General features: G+C 40.0%; 1 protein-coding gene across 9 annotated transcripts in view; it reads right to left on the bottom strand.

Moving 5' to 3' along the window:
- The window catches only part of CLYBL (citramalyl-CoA lyase), a 260363-nt gene that overhangs the window by 98936 nt on the left and 134186 nt on the right, over positions 1-27241 (bottom strand). For all 9 annotated transcript variants that reach the window (XR_006215108.1, XM_042979687.1, XM_042979691.1 and 6 more), the window contains exon 2: positions 17383-17569. Coding sequence is in view for 8 of the 9 variants with exons in the window: in XM_042979687.1 (XP_042835621.1) it covers positions 17383-17569 (187 nt within the window). In the remaining variant the exon portion in view is untranslated. The remainder of the gene's footprint in view (positions 1-17382; positions 17570-27241) is intronic.

The following is a 27241-nucleotide window of genomic DNA, read 5'->3' as shown; positions in this document are numbered from 1 at the left end:
GCAGGAGATAAAGACGTAAATTAAGAGTCTCAAACGGATCTCATCCTGGACTTTCCAGCATTTGGGTGTGGATGGCACTGCTTCCTCAACCCACCAAGCCACCCGGACACCAGTCCTCTTCTCCAATATAAGCAAACACATGACATGATTGCTTCACGTGTAAACCCTTATGAGAAGACAAAGGTGTTAATGTAATTGATATGCATGTGATTATCACCATTAGTAAGGCAGTAGATATGCACAGGATTATCTACCTCAAAACGTAAGGTGATTGGTACCTGTGCGATTATCTGCCACGAAGGCATGCCCTTTCCTGCTTCTAATGCAATTTACCTTCCTCCCTATAGATGGAATTGATGCCCACGTGATGACTTAATCCAGACCCACATGTGATTATGCCTATGCAATTATCTAACACTATGATATGCCATGATTGAAACCCATGTGATTATCTGCTAAGATGATACCCATGCAAATGAAAATTGGCAAGTCCTGTAAGCTCTAATAATAAGCCTCACTACAAGCCAAAACCAAAGAAGAAAGGTTCTTCTTCAGAAAAAAAGGCCACCTATACACGCTAAGTATAGATGTGTATGCATGCAGTGTGTACGAGTGTGTATGAGAGAGATTGAGATTCATCTTTTTGTGGTGTTTAAAACTTAGAATAAAACTATAAAAGTGAAAGAAAAGAAATGTCAAGGTCATTTCCAACTCTAGAATTCTCAGATTCTAGGCTCTAATAATAACTGGAGGAGTATTCTTAATTTCACAGGAAGTAGTATTTATTCCATCACCAACTTGTGTTTTAATTCACAGACTCTGGTTCATAGTGACTGTTTTGCCCTTTGATGACCACACAAGGAAACCAGGAGTAGAGAATTACTGATGTAAATACGATCAACAGAAGGTACAGCACCAACACATAAATCAGCAAGGCCACGTTTTCAACTCCAGAGCATGTGCCATTATTACAGACAAGGCCACACTCAGCTGTACTTCCCAGCATCCACTGCTCTTCTTCAAAAGAAACAATCTAAGTAATAGCATGTTTGGTCATTTATCTTGCTCTTTTTCCCCAATTCGCTGTTCTGACTTTTGAGAAAAGCATGTAATATCCCCATAGAATTTGATGATTTTCTTTGTTATTGTCAAAAAATGCTAATCCATGAAGAGAACCTTCCTGGGTAATGTTAATTCAGCTGCCTGTTTTATAATAGGATTATGTTTTCCAGGATTTAAAAATCCCACTTGTTAGCTACCAAATAGACTTCTACAACAGCTATAAAATCAAATTTAATCCCTATTGGCATTAACAAAATAGCTGAGGTACAATTCATGTCTAACTACACTACCCCTCCAATAAATATATAACATTTCTTTTGAAGTTTTAAAAGGAAACTGTTCAGTGGAGAACCAGTCTCGTGGGTCCAATCATGCAATATCTCTAAGGCAGAATAAATGTTTATATATGGTAAGGACTATGGGAAAAATGTACTTAAACAGATTAATCCATGTTTACTAATGCTCCCTTTTTCATCATGCAAATTCAAGTTAAAATGATCTTCATTTCTTTCATTTGAAAATAGTTATGGGGGAGCCAACTATTTGTTCTATTAATATTTAAAGAATCTAATTAGGTTCAAATTAATTTCAGAATAGAATACTACACCAAATTTGAGGTGGAGGCTAATAGCGTATTTCACTTTACAAAGGGGAGGGCATTTTTTGGAGGGTGGGTGAAGATAAGGGAAGGCAAAGGGCCCTCAAAATGATCTTGTGAAACTGAGGGCTGATGGGGGGTGGGTGATGGGTATTGAAGAGGGCATCTTTTGGGATGAGCACTGGGTGTTGTATGGAAACCAATTTGACAATAAATTTCATATATTAAAAAAAAATGATCTTGTGAGCCAGCAAGAGTGGTAATCAGATTTCCTTTTGTCTTTGGCTCTTCATTCCTATATTATCCTCTCTTCAAAAATGGAGTTGAGTTGGCATTAAAGGGCCTTCTGGGAATGCAAAATTCAAGTGTGGTGAAACAGAGACATATTTCTCCCACCACCCTCCTTCCTCCTCCTTCAGACAGGTGACTCAGGAAGCTTATGGTTAGCCAGATGGGAACAAAGATATGCTGGCAAATATTGTTTCAAGATGAAGGAGAAGAAAACAAGGAGGCTGACATGTAACATATCAAAGAATATTCAGGCACTCGGAAGTTGAACATGAATCTCAGGGCAGTCCAACCTCTTTAAAGATGCAAATTGCAGTCAAACACAGAAAACAGTAGGGTTCTGTTTATCCTTTCACAAAGGGTGCAAACTGCTAATCAGGCTCCATTGCTGGGCTGGCCACTTTGTTTATCAATAAACAGGAAGACAGTTAGACTATAATTTTCCTGCCTAGTACTGGTAGCCAAAAGGAAATGCTGGCAGCTTGGTAGTACTGAGTTCCAGTTGCATCAAAACCCAATTATTATTGTAATAATGTATGGGTGTTTGCAAGTTGCACAAGTGCGCTACACATGTCCAGAGAATCATGTGAAACATGTTGGCAGAGAACGAGCTTGGTGATACACGGACTAAGGGGAGCTGTCAAAATAGGCCGGTCCTCCAAGAGCTCAGCTGTGGAGTGTTGTTTAAAAACACACGCGTGCTGGGAAAGAGTTACCATGACAGATATGGAAATCTTCTGCATGTTAATACAACACGACAAAAATATGGTTTGACAAAAATCAAACAACAAACAGGCTTCAAAATGGGAAATTTGGTTGGAATATGCTGTAATTGCCACTACAAACTGTTACAACAGAACACTCATACACTTCAGAGTTATTTTCATGTCAGTAGGAACTACCTTCCTGAGATACTATAAAACTCCAAATTTCAAATACAGCACAAGATCCCAAATCTAACATATAACAAAAGTTCAATCATACATGTGTGTTTAAGCATTCAAACTGTCCAAATCATGACCTTAGGTCTTCGTTTCATTTGTCTGTATAGATGCATCTATAAGAGATTAAGACGCATTCCAAACTTCACATAACTCCCAAGATGGAGCATGACAAATACAAAATACAAAGAGACTATATTTTCCACAACACAGTGTTTCTATCTTTTTTTTTTTTTTTTCAGATTTTAACAAGTTTACGGTGCTTCTATTAATGTTGAAATGGTGCATGTGTTATCATTATATATATTGATCACATGTAATGCATGTATTCATCAAATGTTTGCTGAGTACCTACTATGTACCAAGCACCGGGGTAAGCTGTTGGGATACACTGGCACCCTCTGCACATAGTTGAGTCTACCAGGAAAGCAGGTGTGGGACAACTCATTACATTAAGGCGTAATGACTGTTATGATGGACTACGTGAGCCACTCTTTTTCTGTGCACCCAACCAGTCTTCACTGCTGTGTCTGGCTCTCCAAGATGCCAAACCACAGCAGCCTCTCTGGCAACTTGAGATAGGGAACCATAGCTTGCTTCTGCTTGGACAAGACTTGGACAAGTGAAAATTTGGTAAGTTCTGTACGGCTCTGATAATTTTCATTAGCAAATGTAGTGGCCACAAGTGAAGCTCTAGGGTGTAGACTACCTGGCTTCCCTACTTATTGGCTTTGTGACATTGGGCAAGTTTGTTAACTTCTCTGTATTCCACTCTCCTTATCTGTCAATGCAAATAATAGCACCACTTCCACAGGGGTGCTGTGAACCTGAAATGAGGGAATCCATGCAAAGACTTAGAAATAGTGTTGGCACACAGGAATGTTCTAAATGTTCTCTAGTATTGTTCCTACACCACCTTCAGCACCATGGCCAGCACCAAGGCTCATTCCTCCTAGGGCAGAGACCAGAAAGAATGATTGTAGATAACTGCCTTTGGCCCAGGAATGGACCAAAATGCAGAATCCAAGTAGAACTCAGGATGGACTTCTGATAATTCCCATCCCTGCTCTGACCCTCAGAACTGATGGCTGACCCTCAGAACTGACAGCTGATATGTGGAGTATGTCTCTAGGGGAAATGTGGAGAAACTCAGTAATAGCTCCCAGCCTAGACAGTGGGAGTTCCTGACCAATGGGAGTTCTCTCGTATCTTGACTCCAAACTTGGGTGCTTCATACCCACTTCAGGATCCTTTGCTTTGACAGGCTACTTGGAACTTCCTTCCATTTATTGGCTCTACTTTCCTACATTCCTTCCCCCCATGTATCTAGCCATCCACAGCTCCAGGAAAGAGAAGCTCTTAACATTCTCATACCCTGTAGCAGTTGGGCCAGATCATCAGCCTTCCCCTGCTACTAGGGAAAGGTGATTAGATGATGTGGATGAATGGCTTAGTTGAAAAGCTTACTGGGGTTCAATCCTAGCTTCATTTTTCTATCCTGGGAGGCTCCAAGAATTCATCCTCTACTAGAAAAACTTGAGGCATCTTTGCAAAGCCTACTTTCATCTTAGGCCAGCTCCCTGGCTCATCTTTCTCTCTAGGCTTTTGCTCTTCTGACACATGTCTAGGAAGGTCTTTTCAGTGTAGTTACCTAGAGCTAATCAATACTTTTCCCGAGAATATGTGCTTCTTAGACTAGATTTAGGTGGAAATTCAGGGCACAACTGCTAACTTTTGGAGGTAACTTTTGGAGGTTAATTTATGACCCCTGAATGGCTAGCACAATTGCATCAAATGGGAAAAAGTTGCAAAAACATATTTGAAACAGGCAGCCTATCTTTATTAGAGAGGCAGGTAATGCCTTGGGTTAATTTTTGACTTGACATTTGCCTCTGACAAGCCACACTTTACTTTTATTTTCCCATTAAAACACCATCTTCCCGAACCTACACAGCAGGTATTGAATAAGAATTAAGTTATCATCATCCTGAGAAGCTCTGGTGTATTTAAAAATACATGGCAAAAGTATATTAATTCTTAATCACCTCTCTAAATCAAAATGTTAAATTATGCCTTAAAATATACCCACTAATTTATTATTGAAAATATGGTGGGGGGGGGCACCTGGGTGGCTCAGTCGACTTCAGCTCAGGTCATGATCTCACGGTTCATGAGTTTGAGCCCCGCATCAGGCTCTGTGCTGACAGTTCAGAGCATGGATCCTGCTTCAGATACTGCGTCTCCCTCTCTCTCCACCCCTCTCCCCACTTGCAATCTGTCTCTCTCTCTCTCTCAAAAATAAATAAACATTAAAAAAATTAAAAAAAAGAAAATATAGTGGTATTTAATACTTACAAATTGTGGCCACTGAAATAAGAAAACTTGAAAAATACACGATTTTTTGATCCCAAGTATGTTGTGCTGCAAAATTTCATGTTGTATTCCCTTCATTTTGGTGGTAGCTATGTGTACTTGGTTCTTTAGTCACAGAGATTTAGCAAACTGAAACCTCCTGGGTTTATTTTGTGAAAACCACCTGTGGTTCCTTGATAAAAAAGAAGAGATTTTAATTGGTAGCTAAATTTGGAATAAGCAAGTTTAATGATTTTCACTATAGATTCCAAGTTATATCTTACTTCATTTTGGAGGAAATGACTATAGTTTCTACTTTTATAAAGTTTTAGCTCATTTAAACTGGGTTCATTTCTTTCAATCTTAATTTTATGCTCAAAGATCTGTTGTAGGCTTGGGCTTTCCATAGTCAGGTATATCATATTATAGATGATACTGTCTTATTTAATTGGATTCCTAGGAATTGCAGGAAAAGACGTAACTGGTGATTTGAAGCCTACATTTCTTTGTAAAGAGATTTTGTTGAGCTCATTAAATGGAAATTGCTGACAATTATGACCCTAATAGAGATATTTGAATCCTTGCATTATGAAGAACTCTGTTCTGAAGAATAAACAACGAGGGATGGAGGGGGGGGAAGGTCAGGGTTTTTTGGGGGGAGGTTAGAGCAATTACTCCACAAAAGGGGAAAGGTTATTTAAGGGCATGAAGGGATTGATAAAAGACTGAAAACACTTTAGTACTTTTATGAAAACCTGGATAGGTTTTTATATCAGAACGTTTAAGGATCAAAAACACCTTGCAGAGTTCCTAAGCACAGTTCAGCTTTCCATACTGTTCCAAAAAGACTCACAGATACCCCAAATCCTATTGAAGAAATCTCCCAAGCTCTCAAGTCTTTTACTAAAGGCACAGCCCCTGGGAGAGGAGCCTTCCATCCCAATTTCCCACCCCTATTGAAGAAGAGTGAGTTCCCCACACCCCTGTATACATTTAATCATTCTTTGCACGTCAGTTAGCTTTCTCCCTGTGGGGAGGATATACCTCACTACTCTACGAATTTATTTCAACCGAAGTAACAGCATGGAGGTATAGAATTTAGCCAAGTGGATTTGTGTGTGCTTACTGTAAGTACAAATAGGAGTTTGGTGTCTGTGAACTTGTGTGTGTGTGTGTGTGTGTGTGTGTGCGCATACACACATGTGTGCACGAAAAGAAGCCAAATGAGAAAGCACAAATTAGCCAGAATATGTGCATTCGGGGTAGAAAAGGATCTTCCAACCGTATGACAATTAAAGGCATTACAGAGGAACTCAAAAGTTAACTGGCTTTAAATGACTGTCAGGAAATCGTATTTCTATTTCTCAAATGATAATAAGCCAATGACCTTGATTGATATTTGGGGTTTCTTAATGAGCAACTCATACTGGCAAATGCAATGACTCCCGGGTTCTGCAGTCTGACAAGTGATGAGGAGTGCTTTTTAAACTACTGCTTGTGAAGAGAACTTAGAAAGTGGCTCGCTGCTGGGGACACAATTGCACTCCTCTTACCTTTGCAGTGTTGCCCCCAATTGTTGTCTCCTTCACAACCACTAACCTTCCTTTAGGCCTCACATGTGTCCTGATACTCAAGGTAGATAGAGAGAGCAGAAGCATTCAAAGAAGATGGCCTCATAGAATGATCCTATGGGGCTTCTGAGGCACTGGCTATTGCTTAGAAGGCAAATGGCTTCCTCTTGCTTTTTGCGATGGTGGGCAGCTTTGACAGGACGATCCTCCTGTAAGCCCTAGGTCCTATGGCAAGCAGAGCAAGTGGTGGGGAAGGGGGCCTCTGTTCCAGTCCCCAACCAGGGGCTCACCTCGACAGTCTGCTGAGGGAGGCTCTGTGACAGTCCTCCTCCTTCTGTTTCCCATAATGGAGAATGTCATTGTAAACGGGTCTTTCTGGACACAGACTACAGCCTAGATCTCCCTTGCTCTAACCATTCTCACGGGGCCCAGGCCCTCACAGGCAGATTTGGATACCTTTCTTTACCATTTTCCTACTCCCTTTCTGCCAAAAACTATTCAAGTACCCAGCACAGAAATGCAAAGTAAAAATTTCCTAGTTAGCTGCTCAAGAAAGAGAATCTCTTCTCTGGATTCCTATGAAAAAAATAAATGAGATATTCCTAGGAGAGTTGTCTCTAGCCACCTAGTGTTAAGAAATCTGTGAGGGAACTAGAGAGAAAACGTGTTATTTTTGTCTCTAGAGTCTTTTCTTTGTCTACCATTTTTATTTATTTTGTATTTCTTTTAAGTTTATTTATTTTGAGAGAGTGAGAGAGAGAGCAGAGAAGGGGCAGAGAGAAAAAGAAAGATTTGAATCCCAAGCAGGCTCCGCATTGTCAGTGAGCAGCCTGACATGGGACTCGAACTCACAAGTTCATGCTAGATCATGACCTGAGCTGAAATCAAGAGTCGGAAGCTTAACCAACAGAGCCACCCGGGCACCCCTATCTGTCTGCCGTTTTAAATGTTTATTTATTTAAAAGACAGAGAGAAAGTGAGGGTGAGCAGGGGAGGAGTAGAGAGGGAGAGAGGGAGAGAGGGAGAGAGGGAGAGAGGGAGGGAGGGAGGGAGGGAGGGAGGGAGAGGGAGAGGGAGAGGGAGAGGGGGAGAGAGAGAGAGAGAGAGAGAGAGAGAGAGAGAGAGAATCCCAAGCAGGCTCCACACTGTCATTGCAGAGCCTCATGTGGGGCTCAATTTCACAAACTGGGAGATCATAACCTGAGCCAAAATCAAGAGTTGGCTGTTTAACTGACTGAGCCACCCAGGTGCCCTGTCTACCATTTTTAGAGGAAGGTTTAAAAAAATAGCAAAATTGGCAAACTCCATCACATCTAGAGCAAAAACCTACCTGGGACCTATATTACCCTACAAAAATCAAGAATCTAAGGTGTGAATCAATACCAGTGAAACTTGGCATTATAAGGAGACTTGAATTGATGCATCAGGCCCTTGGCCAGGAGTATAGTTAAGACAATTGCTCTTTAGATATTTACCAAACACTCATACAGTGCTTACAGAGGGAAAATTGAGGCACAGAGAAGTAGAATAATTTGCTTAAGGTCACACTATTAGGACAAGCTGTTACCAGAATCCAGATATAGGCAGTATGGCTCTAATATCTGTGTTCTTAACTGTCAAATTACATTCTTCTATGTGAAAAAATCATCTTAAGGAATATGCTATCTATTCTAAATTTTCTAAATTTTATTCCTTTAAGAATGATACCACTACTTAAACAAATATTTATATAGCACTCGAGAGTTTACAAAGTGCTTTTCTATTTGAGCCTCACAGCTGGTCTTGTGGTATGTGGTGCAGGTTTCATTACCGCATATTTCATGGGCCAGATAAGGACACAGAGGTTCTTGAAATTTGAGACTCGAGTTTCCTGGTCAGATAGTGTTAAAATTAGGACATTTCAATATGTTTTCTGTTGCCAAATCCCCTACCCTTTCCACTGACTGGGCTGCTGGTATCAAATCAAGGTGCCCACAAGTGACATCCCAGATTTTATTACCTTAGGTTCCCACAGAAAGGCCTTCCTTAAATTACAATTCAGGCCTTCTTTGGCTTCTTAAAGGCTAAGTAAAGACCCCACATGACCATAAAATCCTAACACATCTCCACTACTTACAAATCAAATTAGAAAAACAAAATGATATTATGTTCATATAAGTTGCTTTTGTCCTTCAGAAGGGAACTTTCTCTTAGGAACAACTATAAGGGATCAGAAGACACAAGGAGACATTTCCCCAAAAAGATGAAACAAAATACTGAATGCTTCTGAACATATTTAGAAAAGATTTAGATAATTAGTGAAGAGGTGAGTTTTGAATTAGTGAGAACTGAATACAAAAAATCAGAGGAAAAAAAAATAATTACAAACTTCAGGGTAAACAACAGGTTGGCAGAGAAAAAAGGTAATCAGCTTACTGCTACATAGTTAAACTCCAAATAGTTTTTACACTAGATACTAATCTTATCAAAGTTATATATAATTTTATTGGATAATTGAGGGATGAGGAAATTCACATATAGTAGTAAGGGTGGTGGTGGTGCGGGCAAATCCTATAGCAAGGAGTCAATATCATGCCTGAAACTGAAAAAATAAGTCAAGAAGTGTATCACTTAGAGATAGGGAAATAAATGCCACAAGAATAAGCTAGAAGAGATAAAATGCACTGCCTCTGGAGAGGAGAAATGGAATGATGTTTAGGGGCTGCTTTATTTCAAAACTATTTGACTTTTTATGTGTAAAAATGAATTTTCGGCTTTTCAAGTTTATAATTTAAGTTTAATCAAGTTTAGACTTAGATTCTTTTCAAGTTTATAATTTAAACATTTTTTAAATTTTAAAAAATGTTTATTTAGTTTTGAGAGACAGCCAGAGCACAAGTGGAGGAGGGGGAGAGAGAGAAGGAGACACAGAATCCAGAGCAGGTTCCAGGCTCTGAGTGGTCAGCACAGAGCCTGATGTGGGGCTCAAACTCACAAACTGTGAGATCATAACCTGAGCCGAAGTTGGATGCCTAACCGACTGAGCCACCCAAGGGCCCCGATAAAATTTTTAAAGGATGGGTACTTTACTTTGGTAATATGGCAAACGACATTCTCTAAAGAGCCATCCAACCATAAAATGGATACATTTCAATAAAAGTACTTTTTAATACATTGCTGGGCTCATAAGAACGTTAAGGGAATTTTCCAGAGGCCAATGTAAAACAACTACAACAACAAAACTGAGTTAACTTCTGATTTACGAAACATCAGAAAAATAAGAAAGCTTGGAACTAAATACCTGTATCAGACCTAGTATCAGGATACTAAGTCTGAAATCACTGTAAAGTGGGGGAGAACAAATTGAGGCTTCAAATCAGTAATATCCCTGACTCCCAGCAAAAGCAAACACAAATTATCCTTGAAGGAAAACTTTCCCACTCTAGGCCGTTAGGATTCCCAAGAATAATTCCTATCAATATGGATGGGTTCATATCATGAGTATGAATCAGTGAACAACAAAAAGTGATTTAAAGGCAAAATAATTGAAATAGATTCAGAATATACCAAGTAGGTATGAAAAAAAATCAAATAGAACTTCTAGATATGAAAAATATAACAATTAAAATTAAAAACTCAGAGGATACATAAAATAGATAAAACACACTGAAGAGAATTAGTAGTGTTGGTAAGATATGAAGAACTAACCAGCAGTGTAGCATAGACAGATACGAAGACAGAAAATGTGAAAAGACACTAAGAAACGAGGAGGATAGAATGAAAAGCTCTTAAATAGGTCTACTTGGCATCTCTGAAGGAAAGAATAGAAAGACTGGAATAGAAGCACCATCTGAATTGTTAACGGTGGAAATTTTATAGAACTGATAAAAGACATGAATCTATAAACATAGGAAAAACAACTTATACTTAGTAAAGGAAGGAAAAGGAGAAAGAAGGGAAGGAGGAATAAGCCAACATCTCATCATTATTTTAGTAAACTTCAGTACACCAAAGACAAGAAGATCTTAAAAGCAGCCAAAGAAGGGGCACCTGGGTGACTCAGTCGGTTGAGTGTCTGACTTCAGCTCAGGTCATGATCTCACGGCTCGGGAGTTTGAGCCCCGCATTGGGCTCTGTGCCGACAGCTCAGAGCCTGGAGCCTGCTTCGGATTCTGGGTCTCCCTCTCTCTCTGCCCCTTCCTGCTCGTGCTCTGTCTCCCTCTCAAAAATTAATAAACATTAAAAAGAAAAAAAAAGCAGCCAAAGAAGAAGAGGCAAGTAACCTTGTTTTTAGACTGGCAGTGGCATTCCCAATAGCAACAATAGAAATGAGAAGATAATGAAATAATATCTTCAAAGTTCTGAGAGAAAATAACTGTCAATCTAGATTTCTCTATTTAGCCAAACAACAAAGACATTTTCAAATAAATAAAAACCGTGAGTTCACCATCAACAAACCTTTGCTATAGGGAAATTCTGAAGGGGGCACATCAGGAGAAAGAAAGATGACCTGGAAAGAAGGTCTGAGATGTAAAAGAAGGAATAATGAGAGAGGTAAAGAAGTGATAATATATACACACAGGTTAACCTCAGGGTGCCTGGGTGGCTCAGTCGATTAAGCATCTGACTTCGCTCAGGTCATGATTTCCTGGTTGGTGAGTTCAAGCCCCACATTGGACTCTATGTTGTTAGTGCAGAGCTCACTTCAGATCCTCTGTCCCCCCTCTCTGCCCCTCCCCTGCTCATGTGCACATGCATATGCACACTATCTCTCTCAAAAATGAATACACATTAAAAAAATGCATATAGGTTAATAATCTAAATAAAAATTGTATATATAAAATAATGATAGTAATAATATGAAATTTGTGCGATTAGAAAGATATAATTGAAATACTAAGCAAAAATAACATCAATTGTAAGGGAGATGACTGAATTTAAAGTTTTCTAAAATTCTTGTTGTCCAGGAACAAGAATTAACAGGTAAATTTTAGGCTTCATTAAGTACCCTGGTAAAATTTCAAGAGTAACCAATAAAAGTTAGAAATACAGTCATAAGTTCTAAATGAAAAGAAGAACATGGAGTAAGAAAACAAACCAAAAAAGTAAAATTATCTTTAAAAGGCAGAAAAGATGAGAAAATAAATAAGTGAGAAAAATAGGGCAAAAAGTAATGGTATATTTAAATCTAAATTTATTGGGGCGCCTGGGTGGCTCAGTCGGCTGGGCGGCCGACTTTGGCTCAGGTCATAATCTCGTGGTCCGTGAGTTTGAGCCCCGTGTCGGGCTCTGTGCTGACAGCTCAGAGCCTGGAGCCCGTTTCAGATTCTGTGTCTCCCTCTCTCTGACCCTCCCCCATTCATTCTCTGTCTCTGTCTCAAAAATAAATAAACGTTAAAAAAATAATAAATCTAAATTTATCAGTAACTACATTAAACATAAGTGAAGGAGCGCATGGTTGGCTCAGTTGGAAAAGTATGTGACTCTTAATCTTGGGGTCATGAGACTTTGAGCCCTGTGTTGGGTGTAGTGATTACTTAAAAAAAAAAAACCAAAATAAGTCGATTAATGTTCCAGTTAGAAGACACAGATTGTCCACATGGGTATAAAAATTTTAAAAACAATAGGAGACATATTTAAAACATAACGATATGGAAAGGTTGAAAGCAAAAGGCTAAAAACAATACACTGGGCAGATGCTAACCAAAAGAAACATGGTGTATTCATATCAGACCAAGAAACGTTATTTATTTTTAATGTTTATTTATTTTGAGAGAAAGAGAGTGAGAGAGAGAGAGCATGTGCACACAAGCCCGTGCAAGTGGGGGAGGGGCAGAGAGAAAAGGAGAGAGAGAATCCTGAGCAGTCTCCATACTCTCAGTGCAAAGTGGACCCAGGGCCCAATCTCACAACCATGAGCCATGACCTGGGCCAAAATCAAGAGTGGGTTGCTTGACTGGCTAGGTGCCCCAGACCACAGAAACTTTGAAGCAAAAGCATTTTAGAGGATAAAGAAGGTCAGTGCATAATTATAAATGATTCAATATAAAAGGAAGATATAATAATTCTTATTTTTATATACCCAATAACATAGGCTCAAACTACCAGCAGCAAAGATTGATAGAACTATAGGGGGAGACTGGTAAATTCTCTACTGGAGGCTAAATTTCAACTAGCTTCTCACTTATTGATATATTAAGCACATAAAAGTCAGTAAAGATTTGGACATTTGAACAACATAATTAACAAGTTTGGTCTAATGGAAAAATATATAGAACTCTAGTCTACTAAACAGAAACAACACATTCTTCTTAAGCACACATGGAACAGTTACAAAAATGGCTCATGTAAAGCAGAACTCAACAAATTTCTTCCTTCCTTCCTTCCTTTCTTAGAGAGACAGAGAGAGTGAGCAGGGGAGGGGCAGAAAGAAAGAGGGAGAGAGAGAATTGCAAGTAGGCTCTGTGCTGTCAGCACAGAGCCTGACTCAGGGCTTGAAATCATGAATCATGAGATCACGACCTGAGCTAAACCCAAGAGTCAGATGCTTAACCAAGTGAACCACCCAGGCACCCCAGAACTCAACAAATTTTTAAAAATCAGCACCATTCAAATCACCTTCTCTAATCATCATGCAATAGAGGTAAGCAGTAGAAGAATAAATAAGAAATCTCTCATATGCTTGAAAATTTAAAAATTCTTAGTCCCTGCTACTCAAACGGTGGTTTGCAGACCACCCTGGGTCCACAAACTCTGATCATGACCATGACACTAGGAGGTAAGTATGAAATGGGGGGGGGGGTACGAATTTAGAAACTTCCATAGTACTTGACAATGCTATGACACCCAAGCAACATTTAATTTTTCTAGAAATTCATTTTTTTTGTATTTTATAAAAGTATCCGTCTGCAATAGATTACAAATGCTTAAAAATGAAATAAAGTAACAACAACAAATAAAAATAACCAAATTGGTTCTTCACCACAGGGAGTTTGGGAAGCACTCTTTAGTATCTCCTGGCTCAAGCAAGAGATCAAAATGCAAATTAAAAAGTACTTAGAACCTGGGGCTCAGTCATTTAAGTGTCCAACTCTTGGTTTCGGCTCAAGTCATGATCCCAGGGTTCGTGGGATTGAGCCCCAAGTCAGCCTCTGTGCTGACAGCATGGACCCACTTAGGATTCTCTCTCTCCCTCTCGGCCCCTCCCTCCACTGCACATGTGTGTACTCTTTGTCTCTCTCTCTCAAAATAAATAAACATTAAAAAAAATACTTAGAGCCAAATGGTAATAAAAAATATATGTTCTTATAGACCTATCTGGTTAGATTATAATTATTTACATTTTGCGTGTCTCACCACCAGTCTTTGAGTCCTCCATGTTGGGGATCATGCAGTCATCTTGGTTCCTCTCCTTGTCACAGTGCCTAAGTATTGAGTATCTAAATTTACATATTTAAACTTACATATTAAATATATTTAAATATTTCCTTAAATATTTACTCAACTAAAATAGCAGTCCTGGAATCCTGTCTCTCTTTATTCCACTCCTACTTTCTTGGTGTTGCCCAAGTGTCATGGAGATTCACCAGAAATTTGTGCCTTACTTGGCTTATTTTCACTGTGTCCCAGCAAGCAGTGGCTTATGCAGTCCTATATCTCCTCATGCATTTAACAATGAAAAGAAAAAGATAAGAGGGGTGTGGAGACAGTCTTTTCATCATCCATACTTGGGAAGGTGAGCTGGTAGTGCCATCCTTGACATGAAGGAGCTACTTAAACACAAATTGGATTAGCAGGACAGGATTAGAGCCTGCTGGAAGGTATTACACACTTATAAACTGCTCTGTAGAACTCTTATTGTTTTCATTACAAGCCCATACTCCACAGTGTCAATCAAATGAAATATTGAATTAGCCTATTAATAAAAAAGAAATAAATTGAGATATAAAATGAAGCAACTAAGTTCTAATACTGGAAAAATATTGATTAGACAGTAACAGTTGACTTTAGCAAAACTATAATTAGAACAAAATAAAAAAAGAATATCTGAAATGAATTTTTTTTGAAAGAGAAAGAGAGTAAGGGAGGGTCAGAGGGAGAGGGATAGAGAGAATCTTAAGCAGGCTATTAACTACTTTTCTATCTCCAGCACTTCAAAAAGAAGACGGTAACAACTAGGTACTGATACAGGTTCTTCAAGATCAAGTCTCATCTACTTAACCTCATTTTTCTGGCAAGGTTCAGGGGGAGAAGGTATTTCTAGGCCGGTAAATTGGGATGGTATCTTCATTTTGAAACAGCATTAGATAAAAATCTCTCATAATATCCTCATGAAAAGATTGGATTTTAGGAAAGTTGGGTGATTGAATGACCATATTCACAGTATTGATCCATGAAACTGACCTCTCCATGCCTCAGTTTCCTTATCTGTAGAAGGAGTATAACAGTAGCACCTCACTGGGTTGTTTATGAAACTAAAGCCCTTAGAACAGTGCCTGGATGTCAGTCAGCACTATATAAATAAATAAAACATGATCAGAAGCTTCTAGTTGCATGCTTGTTCAACACTTGGCTCCAACCTCTTCAACATTTCCATCAGAAACTTGTTAAATGCCTGTCAAATTCTCAAATGCTATTAATGATGGATAATAAAATCAAAATCCAAAAAGCTAGGAAATAACATATATGAGATAAAATTAAGTCCTGGACAGAGAGTTTAAGAAAACATTTTTTACAAGCACTAGCCTGGTTCGCCAGAACTTTCTGTGGTAAGAAAGGGAAATTCAACTGACTCCCAAGCTCAGCATGCATAAAACAGTGTGTCTAGCAATTAATGGAAAGTTTAACTGCATTAAGAGAACTGAAGCGTCCTGATGAAGACACTGTCTGGATACAGACGCAAAGATGGCGGGCACGTCTCACTCATCATGAATTCTTCCCTTCCCTTCCCTTAGTTTCCTCCTAAGAAGTGGCTCTGGGTACAAGGATGAGCTTGAGAACACCAGTGAACAGTAAGAAAATGTGAGGCAATAATGGACCATATTTCAAACTTATCTGGGTGGAAGGAAACATCCTCTGGTGGATACGGAAAGATAGCCTCAAGATTTGTGAAGACTATAATTAGAAGTTTATCAGGGCACCTAATGGCTCACTGTGCTACATGCTAAAATAAATTCCCCTCTAATCATGATTACTACAGGATTTATCTAATCTATTTCCTATAGGAAATCAAGCTACTCCCAGGCATTTTATCAAACTTCTTCCTCATAATAATCCCTGTCCCTGACAAAAGAAGATTTTGTCATCCCACAGTATAGATAAGAAATGGAGGCAAAGAAGTAAAGTGAATTGCCCTGGGTCACACAGAACTGAAATTACAATTTAGTATCTAATCTTAGAGTGCACTACATGAGTTTTGGAAGGGAGCATACTGGAAGCACATTATATCCTTCAAGAAAAGGCCTATTTACCTTAATCTCTGGGAGAAAGAAGATTAATTGTATTTTCCTTGGGGCATGCCAAAGATGTTGAGGAGACGCTTTAGATTCCACACGCTCGTTCTAATCCTTTTCCAAATACTTGGAAAGTCTTGCTTTGACCATTAGGAAGATGCTAGAAATTAACTTCTTCTCTTTTTTTTTTTTTTTAATTAAGGCAAATATTTGCTAGAATCTCCAAGGAGGGCAATTAATCAAGAAAGTTGTACAGTACGGCCATGCTATTTCAGATCATTTAAGACAAGAAAGTATCCAGATAGGCATGAATCCAGATGGCCAACTCCCTCTGTCCCCGAGCCCCACAATCTATTCCCAGACAGCCTCACTGTCTAGGGACAGACAAAGGTCAAGTAAAAACATGTTTTTAACTTAAAAAGTTCCAAACATAAATTATTGTTACAATGATTTACACCTAATTATTTCACCTAATTACTGAATAAATCCATGTTCATTATAAAAAGCTGGAAAATAAAGTTAAGTAAACCAAATGAAGCAAAAAGCACCCACTCTGCTACCACCCAGTAAGAACCTTTTGTACCTGTTTACAACTGGATATATTTTAAGGCTCAGTTCTGTGGTCAGGCCATGAGGAAATCAGCCTAAAGCTGCAACCCTAAGGTTCTGTGTGTAGCTTCCCTTAAATTAAGTAGGGAAAATGGTGACTTATTCATAGAAGACTATCTTTTATTTTCTTGGCACTTACCCCAGAAGCGATAAGGCCATTACTCAATATTAAAAAGACATGAATTCCACATTGTGTCTTACTGCTCTAAAAATTTACAACACAAATTTCAGATTAAATAATTTACCCAAACTGGTAAATATCATAGCCACAATGGATTCAGTGTCTATCTCTTTATCAATATATACACATAGTCACATATACTGAAGGTATACACTGGTTGGGTTCTTCCTTTGTCTTGGAGAAAAGAGACACATTCAAAACCCCTATGAGGGCTTGATCAAGAATATATTGGTAAAGAGCAAAAGGTGAGTATGGTAGAATCTTTCCAACTAATGAGCAATGCTACCAAGACAGCACCAAATTGCAATCCATTGCTTTTTCCCATCTTAAGGAAAAATCATGCTATTACCTTTTTGTTCATAGCAACACCATCCTCACAGTCGAGCACCGCACAATCTACATTCAAGGAGGGAATCTTCTTTATTTTCTTTTCATCATTTCCAGGTACATAGAGCACTGCTCTCCGGGGAATGTACTTGTGATTGGAGGAGGAACTGTATCCAAGCCTGGGCACATCAGCTGCCAGAAGTGGTTTCCTGCAGGAGACATAATTGGTGTTAGTCTAAAATAGGATCTATTTACGAATTTTTGCAAAACCTTATTTTAATGCAAAATTAAAACCGAAAACGTGATAAGCTAATTTCAGCAGATCACAATCACACAGCACAACTAGGAGAACAACAACAGAAATAACCAAGAAACAAAATGTCATTTTGGCTGAAGTTTAAAAAATATATAGCACTGTTTATTGAGACAATCTTCAGAGAAAAGAAGTGTGTACCAATTTCATCTTGGAAAAACACTTCCAATATTAGTATATTTTCTAGATAGTACCCATGGACAAAAAGAAAGGAAATTTATATCCAGAAGGTCCCAAATAACATTACTATCTTCAATTATATGAAACTAAAAACAGAAAATAAACAACCTATGTTAAGCATTAGTGTATGGCCCTCTGTCTGCCAGTGAGTCTAAAGTAGGCAAGGAAGTGATTCAAGTTCAATGTTAACAACAGACAAGGATGGCTGGCCACTTCTTAAGTGAGCAGAATAGATAACGAATGAGAAAAGATCATTACTAGCTCTGGAATGGTGGCCAACTTCATCACTGAAAACTTCAGGTGCTTCATCTATAAAAACGATACTAATTTTGCAGACTATTGAGAGGCTTCAGTGAAAGGAAATAAGGCACATGAAGTGCTTAGCGAGAGCCTGGCAGGTGTGGTGGTGGGCATAGAGAATGCTGTTGTTCTTAATGAGAAAACTAGGTCTGGATATCAGTAGCCCCTGCCTGCTTCTGACCTCTGCTCTCTCTCTCCTTCCATTCCCTACTGCACTCAGTTTAGCCTCCTGTGGAAATAAGAGTTGTTGGCCAGAAGCTTGTTTGGCTCACTGCAGCCCTCGCTCCTAACCTGATCCATAATTAGGTGCTATGGTTTGGCCCATAATATGTGGTAAAGGAAGGTGAAATCAGTTTTCACATTCAGGACGAGCTACATAACTTGTTGGTCCCAGAGTAAAATGAAAATGTAGGCCCTTGTTCAAAATTTATTAAGAATTTTAGGTGGTGACAGAAAACCATCAAACCAAGCACCAGACCCTTCTAAGCACAGAGCCATGTGTGATGGTGCAGGTCATACATTCATGAAGTCAGTCCTCCCCATAATAGACAAGCTATATGTCATGAAGCACCCAGTTAAGGTCAAAGCCACAGCAAGTCAGAAATGCCCTATGTTTTACTCTGCCCTGAGTAAACTGCATCATCCTTTCCGAAAACGTGTCAGCTGTACTTATCCTAAGTTAATGCCATCTGTATTTTACAAAGCTGTAATATTCTGTCATGATTACTTTGCCTTGTGACAATGAATCTCAAGAAAAATCATTCACTCTTTGGCCAATCGATTCTATGTGTGACCCCCAATTCCTTCTTGTGGCCAATCTTAATACACTAGAAAACTTGAGTCTTAGTCTTATTTTTCCATAGCAAAAGCACTATACTGTGTGAGGTATGGTGAGATACAGATGGATTTTAAAAGTGTACATGTCTTACAAGACACTTTATCTAATATAAAACATATAATGAACAAAAATATATTATGGCCAGTTAACTGAAGAACAACTGAACTGTCATCATTTTGCATTGACTGAAAATATCTAGCTTCTTTTTTTTTTTTTTTTTTTGAGAGAGAGAGAGAGAGAGAGAGAGAGCGCGCGCAAGTTGGGGAGAGGGGCAGAGGTAGAGAGGGAGAATCTCAAGCAAGCTTAAGGCTCAGTGAAGAGCCTGATGTGGGGCTTAATTCCATGACCCTGGAATCATGATCTGAGTGGAAATCAAGAGTCAGACACTCAACTGACTGAGCCACCCAAGGGCCCCTGGTTTATCTTTTAAAAAGGGAGAAAATATAACTATGTAACAGTAACAATCACATTTTACTTATTCACACTGGAAACCAAAAGTTGCAACATATTCATTTCCTTAAAATTTGTAAAAACACACTTAAAGGAGATGAAATTTTATTTACCAGGAAATGCTTGGGGGCGGGGGGGGGGGGAGTCAAAATTACTTTTCACCATAATTTGTTGTAACCACACGTGTAAAACCCAAAGAGAGGATGAGAACGGCTCTAGTGGAAAGAGCTTCATGGGTCCTTCCTATACCTCTCACTTCACCTGACAGAGTAAATATCTGGACTTCTCTGTCCCACTGGCAACTGACTTTCATTTCATGAAAACTGAGATTTCCTTCATAGGAAATAGCTTCTGACTGCCATTTTGGATTCAGCCACTGTGGTCTCCAAGCTACACTATTTGAATTTTTTTTTTTTTTTTTAACATTTTTTCATTCTTGTGAGACAGAGAGACAGAGCATGAGTAGGGGAAAGGCAGAGAGAGAGGGAGACACAGAATCTGAGGCAGGCTCCAGGCTCCAAGCTGTCAGCACACAGCCTGATGTGGGGCTGGAACCAAGAACCGTGAGATCATGACCTGAGCTGAAGTCAGATGCTTAACCAACTGAGCCACCCAGGTGCCCCCAAGCTACACTATTTGAATCTCAAGACTGAGCTCCCAGACATAGCTCATGCTGTAAATCATACCACCATCATATGCTAAGCTCTAGAGCAAATCATTCCTAACATGTTTATATGAAGTCTGATTTTATTTATTAAAAAAAATTATTTATATTTTAGTTAATGGTGCAATATTGGTTTTTCAGGAGAATTCATTGAATCATCACTTACATACAACACCCAGTGCTCCTCACAAGTGCCCTCCTTAGTACCCATCACCCATCTAGCCCATCTCCCACCCACCTCCCTCCATCAACCCTGTTTTTTTCTCTATCATTAAGAGTCTCTTATGATTTGTTTCCCTCTCCCCTCCTTCTTCCCCCCACCTTCCCATATGTTCTCGGTTTGTTTCTTAAATTCCACATATGAGTGAAATCATACGGTATTTATCTTTCTCTGATTTCGTTTAGCATAACACACTCTAGCTCCACCCACATCATTGCAAATGGCAAGATTTTATTCTTTTTGATGGCTAACATTCCATTGTATACCACATTGAAGTGTAATTTAAAACAGATGATCACTTAAGAAATCTCCTGCCAGGGCACCTGGGTGGCTCAGTCGGTTAAGCGACTGACTTTGGCTCAGGTTATGATCTCATACTTTGTCGGTTTGAGCCCCTCATCAGGCTCTGTGCTGACAGTGTGGAGCCTGCTTTGGATTCTCTCTCTCCCTCTCTCTCTGTCCTTCCCCTGCTTGTACTCTCTCTCTCTCTCTCAAAAATAAATAAACGTAAAAAAAAGTCTCCTGTCACTGTTAATGATGTTTTTGGTTTCTTGGATAGTATTTACAATCATTAAAACAGTGTTTTGCTCATATCTTCCCCTGCTCAAAAACTGTCAACAGCTCCTCACTACCTGTATGATTAAGTTCACTCTCAGATGATATTCCTTTCCTCAACTTACAGCTCATTATTCCTACTCAGTAAGTATCTACCCTAGGAAACTTAGATTATGACTGTCTGTACAACATGCTGCAGTCATTGTTTCCAGAATACCTTTGCTTCTGCTGTGCTTCTGATGGAAAAATCTTCCTTCTCAGTTTATTTGAACATTAAGGATCCTTCACGTTCAGTTCAAGTTCCCCTCCAACCTTGAGCCTTTCTTAACTATTCTTTAAACTCTCTCTTCTTTAAGGGACACCTGAGTGGCTCAGTCAGTTAAGCATCCAACTCTTGGTTTCGGCTCAGGTCATGATCTCACAGTTCGTGAATTCAAGCTCTGCACTGGGCTCGATGCTGACAGTGTGGAGCCTGCTGGGATTTTCTCTCTCCCTCTCTCTCTGCCCCTCCCCTGCTCGCTCTCTCTCTCTCTCTCTCTCTCTCTCTCTCTCTCTCAAATATAAATAAATAAACATAAACTCTCTCTTCTTTAAACTCTTATCGGATTTATCACTCATAACCAAACCAGAACCAGTTAAGGACTGGTTCTGCTATCAAGGCAAAGTTAATCAAAGTAGCACAAAGCTTTCTGGAAAGGCAATTGATGATACAAATCAAAAAACTTTAAAAGTTTCCTACCTTTTGAGCCAGTAACTTCAAGTTATTTGACAAAATTCCTTTTGGGAACTTTTATAGATTGAATGTGTCTCCCCCAAATTTGTATGCTGAAATCTAATCCCCAGTGTATTTGGAGGTGGGGTCTTTGGGAGGTGATTAAGTCTTAAGGGTTCTGCCCTTAGAAAAGAGGCCCCGGAGAGCTCCCTTCCCCAATGCCACATGAGGACACAGCGAAAAGACTGACATCTACAACCAACAACAAGGAAGCAAGTCCTCATCAGACACCAAATCTATCAGAGCTTTGATCTTGGACTTCTTAGCCTCCAGAACTGTGAGAAATAAAGTCCTGTTTTTTATGTCATCCAGTCTATGATATCCTGCTGTATCTGCTGGACCGAACTAATAGACAGGAATCTATCTTAAGAAAGTAACTAGAAATAAGACTAGATATGTACAATATTAAGAAACTGAAAACCTTCAGGCCTAAAAGTTGGATGAATTATAGTATGTATATTCAATGGAATATGCTGCTATTGTTAAGAATTATATTTATAAAAATATTTAATGTTACAATAACTATTGGTTTGTTTAATGTTTGTTTATTTTTGAGAAAGAGCATGAACAGGGGAGGGGCAGAGAGAAAGGGTGACAGAGGATCCAAAGTGGGCTCCACACTGACAGTAGGGGACCCAAAGCGGGGCTCCAACCCAGGAACTGTGAGATCACGACCTGAGCTAAAGCTGGATGCTCAATTGGCTGAGCCACCCAGGTGCCCCAATTATTGTATTTTTAAACAGAAGATGTAACATTATATATGCAATAACATCTCAACTTTGTAAAAAATGCAAAGAAAAATATCTGAAAGGAAATACATTAAAATGTTATTAGGGATGCCTCTGAACTATAGAATTGGGGATTAAGATTTTTCTGCTTCTGCACACTTTTTCCTATGTTGCATATTTACTAAAAACAGCATCACTCCTTTTAAAAAAATTAGTTTTATAACTGGCTTAAAAAAATCAATAAAACCATTCAAAAAGTCTCAAAAAAGTGTTAAGATGGACCAAATGCAACTTGGGGACTAAATGCCATTTTTGACCTACAAAAATGGTAATTTTATATGGTTCAACCCAATCCTGTGATTGGCATTCAGAAGATGGGATGAGAAGCAAGCTGCCATGTCACTCCGAGTGTTAATTTCCTCATCAGCAAGAAGCAATATACAAGCTACCTCGTACAGGGGAGAACTCACCACAAGCAGTAAAGCATCATGCACTTACAGCTACTATGAGTATCTGAAGCTTGTCACCCATATGTGATGCTGGTCAGCACAGCCCTGCACCAGGAGAGTCTTGTCTCCAGCACCCTCAACTAGACCTTGAGCTGAGGGAAGGGCAGGATGAGGTCTCTTCCACCCTGTTCAGCAAGGGCCTCACACATTACCTTACCATCTAAAACAGTCGGCAATCCAGAGGTGGGGATGTAGGGCTGATTTGCAAACACACTGTCCTTATTCTTCTTGTGGAAGAGTCACGTTTTAGTGGTCATTACAGGTGGGAGGTCATTTTTATTCCCTCTCTCCTTTGCCATCCTGGAAACTTGAATCCAACCCACTGCCTGCTGCTGCTTCTCCGTGTTTATTCCATCCTTTCCACAAACACAGTTTTTACATCTGAGTTTAGGGCCTCATAAACCTAGACCTAGATGGCTCTTATCGATCTTGCCTTCCACTGAGCTCCTTCATTTGTTCGTTTGTTCATTCACTCACTCCTTCAGTAAGCACTTCGTAAGCACCCATTGAGGGACCTGCACTGGGCCTCCACCAGCACACGTCAGGTTCCTTTGTGCAAATATGAAAAAAGTGCCTCCTCACACTTTCCAGCAGGTGGAAGGGTAAAAAGATGCCTTCTGCTCCCGAGGCAGCATGCTTCGGTGCATGGAGACAGGTCAAAGCTCAGCCCCAATGCGTGCCTCCCTGTAAGTGCCCCTGATCAGGGCATACTCCACACAACTGTACACAGTGGCCTTGACTCACATTGTGCTGAGCACTGTGGGGAGGTGCCACAAAAGAAAAAGGACATGCCCGGAAGGTCCAGGGAAGAGCACCCACAGGATGGCCTGCAAGCAGCTCAGGAAGGCTAAAGGCTGTACATAATGAAGCTCAAGGGAAAAAGATCAAAGGCAGCAAAACTGTTTGGAATAATGAAAAGAATAAAGGTGTAGAGGGGGTCTGGGCTTAAGTTCTATCATGGATTCTGAGATCCAGGAGGGGGCTGGCACTGGGAAGGTGGCCAAAGCCCATCTCGGCATCCGTCCTCAAGCCTCCTTCCTCCCCGTACCGCTGGTATGTCCTCTCCTTCCCCATCTCTGGCTGTTTCAAAATCTGTTCCCTACTTGAGTTGTGCTCAGCACTGACTACTGAGTATGAATATAATTGCAGTAGGTGACAAGAGCTAACTTCTTTTATTTTACCTTACATATTTGGAGTTAGGGCCTCTTGATAGTCAACATGTAAATGTATTCAAACAATATGCAAAATAGGGGCTTAAGATGAATTGAAAAAATCTGGTAGCCTTATGGTGAGTTCTCTCTACAGAAGGACATTTTTTGGGGTAATATATCCTTCAGCAGGTCCAGGGGTTCTTCTGGCTGAAAGGGGGTCCTCCTGGCCTTGTTCTGGTTTTCCCCCTTTCCTCCTCCACCTGATACACTTTTATTAGCCACTAATATAACTAGAGGTATCCCTAATGCTACAGGGGTTTTCCACCTGGAATTCAATATAGCCATCACTCAGGGACCTTTTAAAAATGGTCAAGTTCTGGACCTCACCCAGTGTAATCAAATTCAATTCACTGGTAATATGGCCAGTGTCTCTCAAATACATATATTTGAGCTAAGTCCTTGCCACTTACATGAGTGTGACTGCAGACCAGCACTATTGGTCTCTTACCCGTCCTCATGTGAGAATTTCCTGTCCCTCATGGTAGTAACTACTTGAAATCATCTGGGGAACTTTCAAATATGCTGACATTAAAGCTCCAGCCACAGAAAATTTGGCATCATTGGTCTGAGATAAAGCCTGGCTCTTGGACTTCTAAAAGCTCCCTACGTGATTCTGACATGCAGCCCAGTTGGAGGACGACTGTTGCCACATGATTCCAATGTGCAGTCACTGCCCTAATACAGGAAATTTTGCTCCAACAAAAATTTCTCTTGAGTCATGTGCTACCATTATATACAAGCAGATGCTATGAAAATAAGATCATAACTAAAAATGCATCAAAAATCCACATTTAAAGAAAAATGTTTCTAAAAAGAAAATTAACACACAAACTGCTGACAATATTTGAAATAATGGTAATAATCAACTAAGCCAATGTCCACTTTAAGATGTGCAATTTGGTATGTTATTTCTGAACCCAACTTGGTGGTTTCTTTATGTAGCTAATGGCTAGTACAGAGGTCTCTACTGTGGCTGCACATTATGATCACCTGGGGAACTTAGAAAAAGAAAAAAATCCCAGTCCACACACCCTAACCCAATTAAATCAGAGCCTCACAGTGAGTTTCAGGCATCAGTGTTTCTTGAAAGCTTCCAAGGAGAGTCCAAGTGCAGCCAAGAGAGGGAACCTCTGCAGCAGGGTTTGCAAGTACAACCAAAGTGTCTTACTGATCCTAGAAAGGAATGAAGGTTGTTGGACTTCAACAGTTGCCAGAATTGAATCCTACCATATTTAGGCCACGAGTTGAGTACCAACTGTGTGATTTCCCAATACCCAAGTGACTGGGGAATGATACTGCTGAGAGGCATTGTGGTTTTCTTTGCTTGGAAACCATGATGTTCTACACCATCCCCCACCCACTAAATCAGTGGTCACCACCTCCAGGGGCTTGAAGGTGGTGGTGGTAAGTGAACAGCCATGAAGTCCCTGATCAACTTGGAGCTTCAAATTAGAGTCCAAGTGTGAAGTCTAAGTATGGACCAAGTCCACAGTGAAATGATAAGCTTGCCTTTGTTAACAGAGAAGGAAGTTTTCTTATTTCCGATAGCTTGAGGGGCTGGATCTGGAGCTCCCAGGAAGTGGAGTGAGAGAGGACGGGGGTTTAAAGTAAACAAAATCTCCACCACCAAAAGGACTCAAAGCTACTCTGGATGCTGAGCGCAGTTTGCTGGCCAGGAGGTTGATGGGGGGAGTCCAAGTGGTGAAACTGGGGGAAGATTCTGCCTGGCCTCCAACTCTTTAGGAACTTCTACTTGTCCTCAGTGCAATGCAGTGAGGAACAGTACTCCAAGACGAGCGACACTGTACTCCTACTTAGTAGTTTCTCATGACCCATGACCCCTGAGGCAACCAAACGGTTGCATCAGTTGAGTTTTGCTACAGTGCCCCTGACTTGGACCCAGGTATCCTGCTGAATCTTTTTTTTTTTTTTTAATGTTTATTTATTTTTGAGAGGGAGTGGGGAGGGCCAGAGAGAGAGGGAGACACAGAATCTGAGGCAGGCTCCAGGCTCTGAGCTGTCAGCAGAGAGCCCGATACAGGGCTAGAACTCACAAACTGCAAGATCATGACCTGAGCCCAAGTCGGACACTTAACTGATTGAGCCACCCAGGCGCCCCAGGGATCCTGATAAATCTTATCCACTCTGTATTTTCCAAGGAGTCACATTTCCCCTTCCTTGGAGCCAATTTAACTCAAATTTACAGTTTTCATAAAAATCACATGATCATCTCAACAGATGCAGAAAAAAGCAATTGACAATTTTTTTATGATAAAAACACTCAACAAACTAGATCTGAAGGGAAACTCCCAAATCTTGAAAAAGAAGGACTAAATTGAAGGTAGTACAGACAGAATCCCAAGTTAACAAATACCAGTCACCCAGCCTCTCGTTTCCTGAGAGCCCACCAGTGCTCTAACAAAGCGTCCAAACTCATGCTGTTTTGCTTTTGAAGTTATAATGAACTCATATTCCAGGAAGAGCCCTGTAGATCAGACAGTTTTACAAACGCTGGGCCAAATCACTGTTGGCCTATTTAACAAATGTATTTTTATTTACGTGAAATGTGTTTATACAGCAATTGGAGTTTTTTAAATAGCAATTAGATTTTATTATATCATATTTAAATTTTGTTAGAAAATGTTGACAATGGATGACCTGGGGAAGGGAGGAGTTTATGTCAGTACACACAGGTCAGGGACTGGGGCCTGTTGGCTGGATGCTGCTTTCAACCCCAGATCTGCTTTTAGTTATCACTAGGGGGTCAGATCCCTGGAAAAAGCACAACGATAAAGCAGGCAAGTGTCCAAATCCAGAATGTTGGGTGGGCAGAGCAGGATGAGGGATGAGGCCTGGAGAGATCTCTTTTCACAAGCAGAAGTTCTCTGAAGCCAATGTTGGGCAAAACATGGGGACCAAGGTCCAGAGACCCTCTCTGAGTACTCCACATCTTATCCTTGACCCTGATAGCCGGCTCTAAGATGACTTTGCCTCACCTGTGGGTGACCCTCAGCAAGCACCACAGGCTGGCAGGCTCAGCTGGAAACATGGAAGGCGAAGGACTTCTGAGTGTTTCCCTTGTCACATCCCTACTGTCATTTCATAAACACAAATGTTTTGATCCCTTAAGTTCAGAATCTA

Source organism: Panthera tigris, chromosome A1 (assembly GCF_018350195.1).
Source record: "Panthera tigris isolate Pti1 chromosome A1, P.tigris_Pti1_mat1.1, whole genome shotgun sequence".
Lineage (NCBI taxonomy): Eukaryota > Metazoa > Chordata > Mammalia > Carnivora > Felidae > Panthera > Panthera tigris.
This window is presented reverse-complemented; position numbering and strand designations above follow the sequence as displayed.